Below are 11,988 nucleotides of genomic sequence, written 5' to 3'. Positions count from 1 at the left end.
ATTGACTAATATCACACTATTTATTTTGGTTATTCACAAGAAATATCAAATAATTATTAAGTTTAGATGAATGCACGCTATTTACACGTTCTAAAATAATAGATATTTATACACTATTTATTACACACTACTAATAAACCTATAATTTGATCATAACATAGCATATGGTTTACTGGCGATTTATACATTAACTATCAATCGTCATGATAAATGTACAAATGTGCAACTATCATTTTCTTAACATGGTTATAACACATTAACATGTACATGTATCCTTTTCTTATTGATCTAGCTAGTTAAGAATATCTAGTTTTTACTTTTTAAGTTTTAATTCACCGGTTTCTGATTGCTATTCACGGAGTAGATACTGATGTACCGTACATTCTTGTTTCACTTTGACAAAAATAAATGAAACGTCTGCAGTTGGGTTTTCCCAACCTAGAGTGAAAATGGCATAAATAAATAAAAGTTTATTTTTTCCTATTATATGTAGTTATGTACACTTCAAAATTAATTTTCGTTTAAACTTTAAACAACAAATGTGGAACCTTATTAGGATCCTTTCACAAATGTGATTTCTTTTAAATTAAACTCACCAGGCTCGGATATTTTGATAAATATGAAAACATTATATAAATAATTAAGAGTAAAAATTTGTTTTGGTTCCTCAAAGTTTTCGTGGATATCAAATTGATAGAAAGAAAAGTGAAAAACTGAAACTAAAATATATGGGTCAAATTAATTATTTTTAAGACTTATGATTCCTTACAAAAACATATTCTGACTCACTTATAATCTTTTAATACTATTTTGAAATTTTATCTTTTAGAGATTAATTTGGTATACAAAAAACATTATTATTTAAAGAATAAAAAAATAGCTATAAATTTCATCTAAGATAATCTTACCATAACTCGATTGAGTAAGATCATCTACAGTACTAAAATGTAAGGCTTAGATTTCATTTCATTATTTATAATAACTTTTTGACTAAAAATAATTTAAAATCTATATCATTCAAATCTTTTTAAAATCACACATAACTTCCGATCTAAAACTAATGACAAAGTACATATTTTTTATTATGAAGGCAACTTATACCTTTTATTTATAAATTTGATTAGAGAAAAGATAAGGCCACTGAAAGCATTTCAATAGAACATTGAAGTTTATACAATTTATATAAATCTAATGCACCCCTTCTAAGTTGGTGGTAATTACTTATAATTATATTAAAAAAATTAGAAATTAAATAATGTTAATATCAAAATAAGAAAATAGAAATTATATATATTTAAAATTTAAGATACTAGTTAGATGAAGTAATATAAAATTATAAATAAAAACTTATGTTCTATTACCTTTTCTTTTATACCATGTTTCTACCGTTTACGATTTTCCAAATGTCATATATATATTTTGTTAACAAATCAATTAACATTTTATTTTATTTCAACAAACTCGACGTTCAATTATCATATTTAACACTTGACTTTCCTTTTGACCTACTAATTGTTGAAGTGAGGTGTGAGCTCGTCCAATAACACATGGTATTATATGTGATAGTTAAGTTGGACAAAGTAATTTGTGATCCATATGGTAGATTTTTGGAGTCAAATACAATTTGTTGAAACTCACACAATGATAAATTATGGGTAATTTAAAAACTTTATAAGTGGATTTACATAGAAACCTAACATTAAGTGTGAGACAAATTTTAAGATGGGACATTTTTATGCCGAATAATATAAGCCGGACTAGCATTTTAGAATGAAGTATTAGCAATAACATGTTCAAAAGCATAAAGCAAAGATCTTCCCGGCCTTAAATTTTGGAAAAGGAAGTAGAGGAGCACAGTTATTCATCATTATCATTTATTTTTCATATAAAGAAAGGTAAATATTTCCTGCATTTCCCAGAAATAACATTTTGTATGAAACCCTTGAATATTTTTTGTAAAGTTCAACTAAAGATAAATTATATGAAAAATGGAAATTATGGAATGGCCGCGTGTAAAAGTCTAAAAGATGATAAAATTATACAATTATTTTAGTATATAAAAAAAGTGGGGGTCTAAACCCATGATCACTTCCTTAATCCATTATTTAAGAATGTATGAGCTAACACCGTTTTGGAGTGGCTTAAATCAAGCAACTATTTCTAAGCAACCCAAAAATTGGTCTCATAATTTTTACCAAATATCATTGGTTAATCATATTTACAACTTTTCTCCTATTCTTTTTCTACGTCTCCTTATTTTTACACATTCTCCAAGAGAATATAAGACCAAAAATTTTACTTAGAAAATTTATTCTTTAACTTTAGAATAAATTTATGTGTAGAATTGGTACACCTTATGGTATCCAGTTTTTCTTAAATCTGATGTGATGAAGGAAATTAAAAAAATTAAATATATAATTGTGTTAGAGTATAAAAGTATATTCTAGGTGTGAAAAATGTCCAAACATAAAAATGTGAGATATAAAGTGTCAACTTCTGAATATAAATTTCATATAATTTTTATTCTCTCTGGCTCCTTGTCAAAAAATTATCTATAAAAAAGGAATTTTATACATAAAATTAGATTTGAAATAATCATAAAAATACTACATATTGGATATAAATCTGTTAAAATATATGTGTTTTCTGTTTTGTATAATCGATTAACAATATGGTTAACCGATTATATAGTTAGTGACTTCAGTTAGTTAAGCTGAGTTTTGTTTGTGATTTTACTATAAAATGTGAGTCTTACACCTTTGTAATCACAATTCAATAATGAAAATATTAGGAGGTATTCTTCAATATTCTAGTGCCAATTCTATTTTTCTATGAAGCTTCTATTTTTCTATGAAGCTTCAATCTTTGCTCTTCTTGTTCCTATCTCGAGTTCTTTCTTTTCAAGTATGGAAATCCTTTAACATGGTATCAGAGCATAATTATTCCTTTATTAGCTTCCGCTGTTTATCAATCATTCCAAGATTTAACAAGGAATGATCATTCTCATTTTCAAGCATTGCATTTCAAGATTCTATGTCATGAAGAACCATTCTTGCAACATCTTCAATACTAAAGATTTGCTCCTGCTTCTCAACTCGTGGCATCTTCTTTTCAATCACAATGAAGGAAAGAAGCAGGTTCCAAAAGGGTGTATGGCAATTAAGCTTTTGAAGGTGACTGAAGAAGAATATGAGTTTGATAAGAAATGAGCCATCACTATCTCTTGCCATGTTGAGGAATTCAGAAACATTTAATGCTATATTGATAGGGAAATTTCACACCTTCATGTTCGTTGCTTTGGTTTTTTATTTTCATTAGGAAGTTCTTTATCCTAAGTTTGAGAGAATATTTTCTTTACCCATCATGTATCTTTCTTCAAGATCATTTTTCAAGAGTTCAACAAATGACTTCCATATTTGCAATTCAAGTTCCATTTTCTTTCTTGCATGACTGTTTCATACAAGACATTGCAGCTTAAGATTTTGGCATCAAATTTTCATGTCAAATTTCATACCAAACTTCAAACTCTTCAAAACAGAATTATTACACATATCAATTCCCTCTAATTTGAGATATTTGAAAGTTCTTGAGATTCTTGGTTCACTTCACATTTTCTTTCTTCTTATTCTTTCATCTATTACCCCCAATTATTTCCCATTTTTTTATTACTCTAGTTTCTTTACCCCTCTCTCTCGTTAAACACACAACATTATAGTGTGTAATCTTTTTCTTCATTGAAGTAACATATAAGGATCAAGATTAAGGTTCATCTCATTTCTCTCTTTCATCCGTTATGATTGGTTTGCTTATGTCAAATAGATGGTTAAGCATCAGATGAAATTGTTTCTGCCAAATGGTGGTTAAGCGTCAGTATTGCTTCACGTTCATATTTCAAGACTGGGAGATGAAGATTCGCTCACCAGCAAGAGGAGGTTTTAGAGTATAATCATCATGATAGTCTTACATTTAAAATAAATGTGTTTTCTGTTTTGTATAATCGATTAACAATATGGTTAACCGATTATGTAGTTAGTTACTTCAGTTAGTTAAGCTGAGTTTTGTTTGTGATTTTACTATAAAATGATAGTCTTACATTTTTGTAATTATAATTCAATAATGAAAATATTAGGAGGTATTCTTTATTACTCTAGTGTCAATTCTATTTTTCTATGAACCTTGAATCTTTGCTCTTCTTGTTCCTATCTTGAGTTCTTTCTTTTCAAGTATGGAAATCCATGTTTTAACACTATCGTAGTTAAAATTATTAATATTTACTTAAACTTTCTTACAAAATTTAAAAATGTAGCTAATAAACTTCCTAAATTTTTAATTCATGAATTTGATATCCTTTCCTAGTTTAACTTAATGACGTTTCTGAAGTGCTTGTTAGGATTAGTTGAGGCAACATGCTTATATATGAGTAATCCAATTCATTACCAAAGAGTTCGGTTGCTGGGTCTACTTCAGGTTGTTAACTCAGCTGAAACCAAGGTTAAAAAAACCCTCTTTTTCTCTATTACACCCTGCCAGTTAATAATAACATAGCATAAATGAATATATTTCACAAGCAAGCAGGGATTGTTACAGTGATCCTGATGCTGATAGTGATAGGGACAGAAAGAGAGAGAAGCATCAATAACACTGACATGCACTAGTGTCATTCACATATACAAATTGGTTGTCTTATATTTTATTTTATATATCATCTAGTACCAATAATGATAAAACAAAAAATAATAAAAATAAATGTTTAAATTTTTTAATTGATATATCATTTTTCTATTGATACAAAACAACACATGAATCTGGACATAAAATCTTTGTTCGATTTACGTTTGGAAGTGTTTAACTGTGTATACATATATACACACGCATGACAATTAATTGACCAGGGTTGTTCTGTTGTGTAGCAATAAACAAAGGCTATTATTATTTTTGATGTGGTTTGAAAAGAAAGGTGTCGCTGGTGTTGTAGAAGCGAAAGTAAAGAGCCCATCACATAAGTGTCTTTCTTGTCAATTTAGAGAGAGACAGCGTAAGACCCTGCAATCCCCCACCTCCCATGAATGGAGAGAGAGAAACTTTCTCACTGTCTCTCACTCTCACACGTGTGAGTCAAGTGTGATCATTTGATTAAAAGAAAGAGAATAAATAGTAATATAATGACAGCAACCGGTTAAATTAGAATGCCACTGTTACTTGCCTTGATAGTTACACATGGTATTATATATGGCTGTAACTTATATCTATACTATATATAAAGTCAAAACTTGAAATAACTTCTCTCATAGTGTAATTTTCATTTCCTATTTTGCCATTCACATTATTTAATTTTTACAAAAAAACTATATAATCATAAACAACCACCACCAATACATTAATTAACCACATATTCCACCTTAAAATAAACATTATCATAAACAAAAAAATATAATATAAAGTATACAGAACATAACAAATACATTCTAATTCAAAAAAATGAAATATATAAAAATTGAATATGTAGTATCACACAATATTCGCCGGCAGGCACGAAGTGCCTATACACACTAGTATCATATAAAGATAATACTAGTCCTATTTTTTGTAATATATAAAAAAATAATAAAATGTGAAAATTAAATATGATATTGTGAACTATATAAATATGATTTATACAGTTAATTATTTCAAAAAGCTTAATATTTGAGAAAACAATATACATATTTAGTGGTCTATGATATAATATTCATTTTTAATCATAATTGAATATTTATAAAGTAATACGAATGAGTTGTAATAAATATATTTACTGTATATAAATATTTAGGGTGCATAAAAATAAAAATAATATAGATGAAATTTTTTATATAAAACTTCAAACCACCTCTCCTTTTAACTCTCTCCCATATTTTATTGAATGTAATATTTTTTTATTAAGAAAAGTCTTCATGAATCAAGTCTTAAAACTGTCCAAAGAATGATAGGTCTTATACTTTCAAAAGCGTGTATTTATATATTTCTCACAAAATGAGATTTTAACATGGTCAACCATATTAAGCACACCATCTTTAATGATATGAACCGAATCTTTATGAATTAAATTTAACATTAATTCACTGAATTTTAAATATAATACTCAGTAACCTTAATTCACTGAATATTAAATATAATACTCAGTAAGAAAGGGGACTGTAAATGAGCATCAAGATATAATTTTGAAGTAAGAATTTTTTTTTCTCCCTACTTTTTTTAGCTAAATAACTAATTAAATTTGTGAATCATTTCAATAAGTATTTATTTCAACCGTAATCATACCCTTATTTTTTTATGATTTTTATTTGGAGTCTTACACTATTCCACCGATGTTTTTTTTGTGAAATAAGAAATAAATACATAGATAAGACATACCGGGTAGATATATATCCGTAAAAGGCTTTTAAGCTTGAAAGCACTTTTGCTGTTTTGAGTTCTTGCTTCCAAGCTGCAAAAACTCACTTTTTTCTTCTTCCCCTTCACTGTCTGTGTCCTTTCAATCTTTGCTCTCATGTTAGTCTCTTGCATCATATAGAAATATTCTCTTCCTGTGATTATGACTTTGTAACAGTTCCTAGCTTACCCATCTCCACCACTTGTCAGAGATATAATACATCAACAAAAATGCAAGCAACTCTTATATTATCTTCACAACAAGAAAACACAAACACAAACACAAACTCATCCTCATATTCTTCTCTTTCTCCTTCAATGGGAATGGTCTATGCAGACTTGGGTTCTCTCTCTCTTTATTCTAACTATGGTGTTACTGTTTCTACATCTCAAGATTGTTGTGCCTCCAATGTGGGTTCAAGTTGTGGTTTTCCATTTATGAGGGAATGCAATATTGCTAGAAACTTTGTGGAGCACCCCAACAACTGTGATATTGTTATGGAAGGTAAAGGTTCTGATTTCAGTGATGGGGTTGGAGAAAACAGTGAGAAAATTAACCAAAATGCTAACATTAACGAAGAGAACCCTAATGAGAATCTTAGTGGAAAAGAGGTTGATACTACTGGCCAGTCCAAACTTTGTGCAAGAGGGCATTGGAGGCCTGCAGAAGATTCCAAGCTCAAGGACCTTGTGGCTCTTTATGGTCCTCAGAACTGGAACCTCATAGCTGAGAAGTTAGAAGGAAGATCAGGTATGTGAAAAACTAGTGCATAAGGAACCCTTCTTGTTAAAGAACTTTTAACTCTTTAGGTGGTGTACCTTTAATATATGTTTTGGTTATGATATGAAATTTTCTTAACTTCCTTTCCTAATGTTTTTATTTTTTGGTACATTTTTGTATTATGAAGGCAAGAGTTGTAGGTTGAGGTGGTTCAACCAGTTAGACCCAAGGATCAATAGGAGAGCATTCACTGAAGAAGAGGAAGAAAGGCTAATGCAAGCACATAGGATTTATGGTAACAAATGGGCCATGATTGCAAGGCTTTTCCCTGGGAGAACAGATAATGCTGTGAAGAATCACTGGCATGTTATAATGGCTAGAAAGTATAGAGAACAATCCAGTGCTTATAGGAGGAGGAGACTGAACCAGTCTGTTTACAGAAGAATGGATGAAGATACTCCAAGCTTTGTATCAAAAGACACAACAATCACTGGGACAGAACCATCACCAACACCATATTGTCTCAATCTACCAAATAACTTGCCTAGTTTCTCATATGCATCATCATCATCATTCCATGGAGCTGGTAGTGGTGGGGTTGAGTATGGCTTGAATGGCTCACACAACATGATTGGTGGGAGAGAAGGAATAATCTCAAGCAGCAAACAGGTCCCTCCTCATTTTGGCTTTTATTCTCAACAAACTCCATTTGAACTCTTCTCAGGTGTGTCCTTAGTTTCAGCCTTTTTCTCTTTAAAATACTCTTGTTCCTTGCTCACTTTTCTGCTTCTTGTCACAAACTTCCTGTGCTTTTTCTTAACTCATAACTTTCTTACTGTTCAATCAAGTAAAATATCTTCTTTTCATGTATTTTAACTCTATAACAGTGTTTGATGCAACCCTTTCTTCTGAAACAAACATGATAAACCACATACTTGTATAAATTGACACTGCTATTGATTAATTAATGTTAGTTGGGGTTTTCAGGTGCTAGAAGCAATAACCAAACTACATACTGGGACAACAAATCAAATGTTGCAGCACCTTCTCAACTTCAACCACATGGTTTCTACCCTCATTTTAACACATACCTAATGCCAATGCAACAACATCAAAATTACAACAATTTTTACAGTTTCTCATCAAATTCCACAGTCTCAGTCATGTTGGCCAGTGAACTTTCATTATCAGCCATGGCAGAACATAGAGATAATGAAGCAGTACTGAGCAGTGACCCCCCTGCAGATGCAATTTCTACACCTCCATTTATTGATTTCCTTGGAGTAGGAGCCACAACAACATGATCAAAGTTAGAACCAAAACATAAAAGCTGCAAATTTTCCGGAAACTCCTCAATATAGGTGTGGTCCAACATTACTGAGAAGCCATTCGAGGTAAACAGAAAGGATAGTTGCTTAAGTTTGGTGACTGTGTTTCTTGCGTCACTTCTGTTTAGATCACCTTTCTCTCTTGTGATTTTCCTTTCTTTCTCACATGGGGACCCTTGATAAGCTTCATAATAAATAATCATAATATTATATAACTAATTTCATTACTATATACCATTTATTCTTTTTCAAATTTTTAGTCTTACTTTTTTCCCTTATTATATATATTAATCCATTTGTTTCCTTTGGATATTAAACATGTCCGAGACATTCTTTGTAACTTATAATATATAGCTAATTCGTTAAGAAATGGAAGGTACTAATTTAAACAATTCAGAATGATTGAATAGGAAAATAAGATAGATCTCTTGTCCTGGATCCTATATCATATTGTCTAGGGTCCATGAAAATATGTGACGTCCATTTACTTCATTATAATTGGTACGGAACAACCTCTTTGTTGATACTACATGGGTATCTTATGTCTGGATAAGTAACTAATCCATTTTGGGGTGACTAGTTGTTTCTTTTAGCAAATGTCGTTTGCAGAAATTTAAACATTGATCTTTTGATCATCTTGGGGATCTAGGTTTGGAAAGAACATGAGTTGTTGAAGTCCTTATCAATGAGAACATAAAAACAAAGGTTTTTGATCATCCTGAGACAATAGATCTCTATTAATGAGAACATAAAAACAATACATATGAGACAAACATGCATACAAAGGTTTGGAAAGAACCAGAGTTGTTGAAGTCCTTATTTTTAAGGTTGTTTTTGGTCTTGTAAAAATACTTTCATGTTTCAATTCAAGCAAGGGTTGTAAAACGAGGATAGGTAAGGTAAAAAAGAAGGGGTTGAAAGGGAACTATTGAGAACATCCTTTTCTCATGATGGTCCTGCAATGCAATAACTGAGGGGCAAAAATTCAGCAACTGACTACACCATTTTGTGCATTGAAAGATGTGGAACTTTTCAACGGCCTTCTCTCACATGGGTGGTGTGGTTGTTTTTTTTCCACTGAATTCTTGTTATGGACAATGGATCCTACAAGTCTTCATCATATAGTTTTATTTGTGAGGCAAGAAAACTTGTGAGGTTGGGGAAGTGACACATTCATGTCAAACTGTTTCTGTTTCAGAGACCATCATAGTGCATATCAAATCCAGTAAAATCTGATGCGTATATCTTAATATAAGAAATATATGCACTTTTTTGTTACATTGGGTAAAAGATATGCATTTCAATAAACAAAATTATTGTTGTCATTGAAGTCCAATTGTATGAATAAACTTCACTGTTAGTGGAGTCATAAGAAAAAGAAATAGAGTGTACGAGGTTGTGAGTTCAAATCACACTAGCAAAAAAAAAAAAAAAGAGTTATAAGGTGGTTTGATGGTGAGGGTGAAGAAGGTTGAGTGTAGAGTCCCACCCATAATAAAAATATTAACTTAGTTTTATATCATTCTAGGTGAATATTATGGTAAAACAAATAATGATCTGGCTCTGTGATTGTGACATGGAATTGCTGAACTAAATTGCCTAACAAGTGGTGCTAGGGTTACAGTTAAATGAAGTAGTTTTTTATATTGTCATTATATTAACTATTATTTATTTTTAATTATTATTGATTTTTAAAATAAAATTAATAAGTAATATAAATGAATGATATAATGATATGTATAAATATTTATTACACATAGTGCATATATATTACACTCCATTAAATGATATGTAGTGCAATGATAATAAACTTTAAAGTCATAACATGGTTTAGTGGTGTTAGACCCTACTGGATTCTTAAAAAGACTATAATATCAAGAGTTCAATTACTGAGAGTGATACTTATTGAGAATAGATAACTATGTACTCAAAGAGATTAATTCATTAACAATAAAGTAATGAGATACTATTCATAATACAAAAAAATTCCAGCCAAAATTATCATTACTTACTCTCGTGGGGGCAAGGTTTTATAGTTGTAGGCATGAGGAATGTGATAGCAACAAAAAGGCCCATGGTGGTGCCACGCAATCCAATATCATGGGTTAGTAAGCCACAAGTTCGGCCTTTTCTATTAACCCGTGTCTTTGAATTTCACCCAACATGGGGGGCTCAATACTAGATGTGGTTTTGATTTAACCTTTCGCATCAGCTCTTTTTTAAAGCTCATAATTTTTATGTGTTTTAGCCACTAGTGGAGATCTAACTAATGTAATACCTCTTTAACAAGGATATTTGGAAATCCTTCATAATTCTAAATGTAGTTTATAATCAAATTACATATTCCTTGGACGCGGATTAATTTGCAGCTAAGTGCACACTAACCAAGTCAAGGCCAACCTGTGTAGACAACTTAACACCAACCAAGATATGGATCCCTAGAAACACTTGGATGCATTAACATCTTCTATGTTGATTTGGAGGCGTAAAATACTTCATGTGTTAACACTCCCTACTTTGAAAAGGGTCGCACTTAATTAACTACCGGTGAGAGTCGATGATGAAGGCTCTTTCTTTAAACTTGTTTTTGAAGGGTAATGAAAGGAAGTTAAAAACTTTGAAGCTACTAAATGAGTCCGGCTCCTCTCCATTAACGGAGAGGGCAGTGCATAACTGCATACGTATGATTATAACACATAGCAATAACAAAAATCTAATGGTTCATACTTTTACTTTTTTATACATTAATAATTTTAAAAAATTATCTCCTCTCACATTCCCAGTACTGGAGAGTCCAGTACTTGAGAGGAATCATGTTCCTACTAAATACACTTCAATTGTCTTCTATTTCCTTTTATTTTATTGTGAAGTCAGCTCGCAAACAAACCTTAAGAATTCTCTCAACCAAATATATTGTTGAGTTTCTCTAAAGAAATTGAAGAGTACATTATATTGACGTACATCCTAATCTTATTCCATATATGTAATTGTCTCATTTCCATTGATAAAACATGAAATGATATGTTATAATCTAGTATGTACATTATATGAGCAGTGTAATATTATATTTAAATTCTTAGTTAATCCACTATGTTGTTCACATCCAAATACAAAGTTTCCGCTGCCTCTTTATTACATGCTCCTCATTGAAACCTAGGCCTAGAACATTTAGGAAGGTAAAGAAAGCTGCTAATCTTAATGTGTGTATTATCAATGTTAATGTGACAATATTCTTATAAGACCACTATTGGAGATTTGGCCAGGTAATCCGAGAATGGAATGACAACTTATTTGCTAGCACATCCCAAAAAATTAAAGGCAATATAGAAGACCCTTTGAAATTGGATTTTGGAAGTGTGTTGCTTGACGGTGATGCACGCAATGTTTATCCTTGTTTACCAATTTCGATTTTAGTTTTTGCCCACTTTTTTTTATTAATAAACATAACTTATGACAAATCATTATGATATCTTCTAATTCTTGTAGCTGAAATCATGTAGTGGATTAAGGCTTAGTTGTTGATATCCCAAC

At 30.7% G+C, this 11,988-nt stretch overlaps 1 protein-coding gene across 1 annotated transcript; it reads left to right on the top strand.

Moving 5' to 3' along the window:
• The first annotated feature begins 6,426 nt into the window (after window positions 1–6,426).
• Window positions 6,427–8,684, top strand: LOC109340448 (transcription factor MYB108-like). The gene is made up of 3 exons (XM_019578145.1): window positions 6,427–7,159; window positions 7,317–7,853; window positions 8,117–8,684. The coding sequence occupies exons 1-3, from the start codon at window positions 6,640–6,642 to the stop codon at window positions 8,431–8,433; spliced, it is 1,374 nt and encodes a 457-aa protein (XP_019433690.1). The 5' UTR covers window positions 6,427–6,639; the 3' UTR covers window positions 8,434–8,684.
• The last annotated feature ends 3,304 nt before the right edge of the window (window positions 8,685–11,988 follow it).

Source organism: Lupinus angustifolius, unplaced genomic scaffold, assembly GCF_001865875.1.
Source record: "Lupinus angustifolius cultivar Tanjil unplaced genomic scaffold, LupAngTanjil_v1.0 Scaffold_174_37, whole genome shotgun sequence".
In the NCBI taxonomy this organism is placed as follows: Eukaryota; Viridiplantae; Streptophyta; class Magnoliopsida; order Fabales; family Fabaceae; genus Lupinus; species Lupinus angustifolius.
This window is presented reverse-complemented; position numbering and strand designations above follow the sequence as displayed.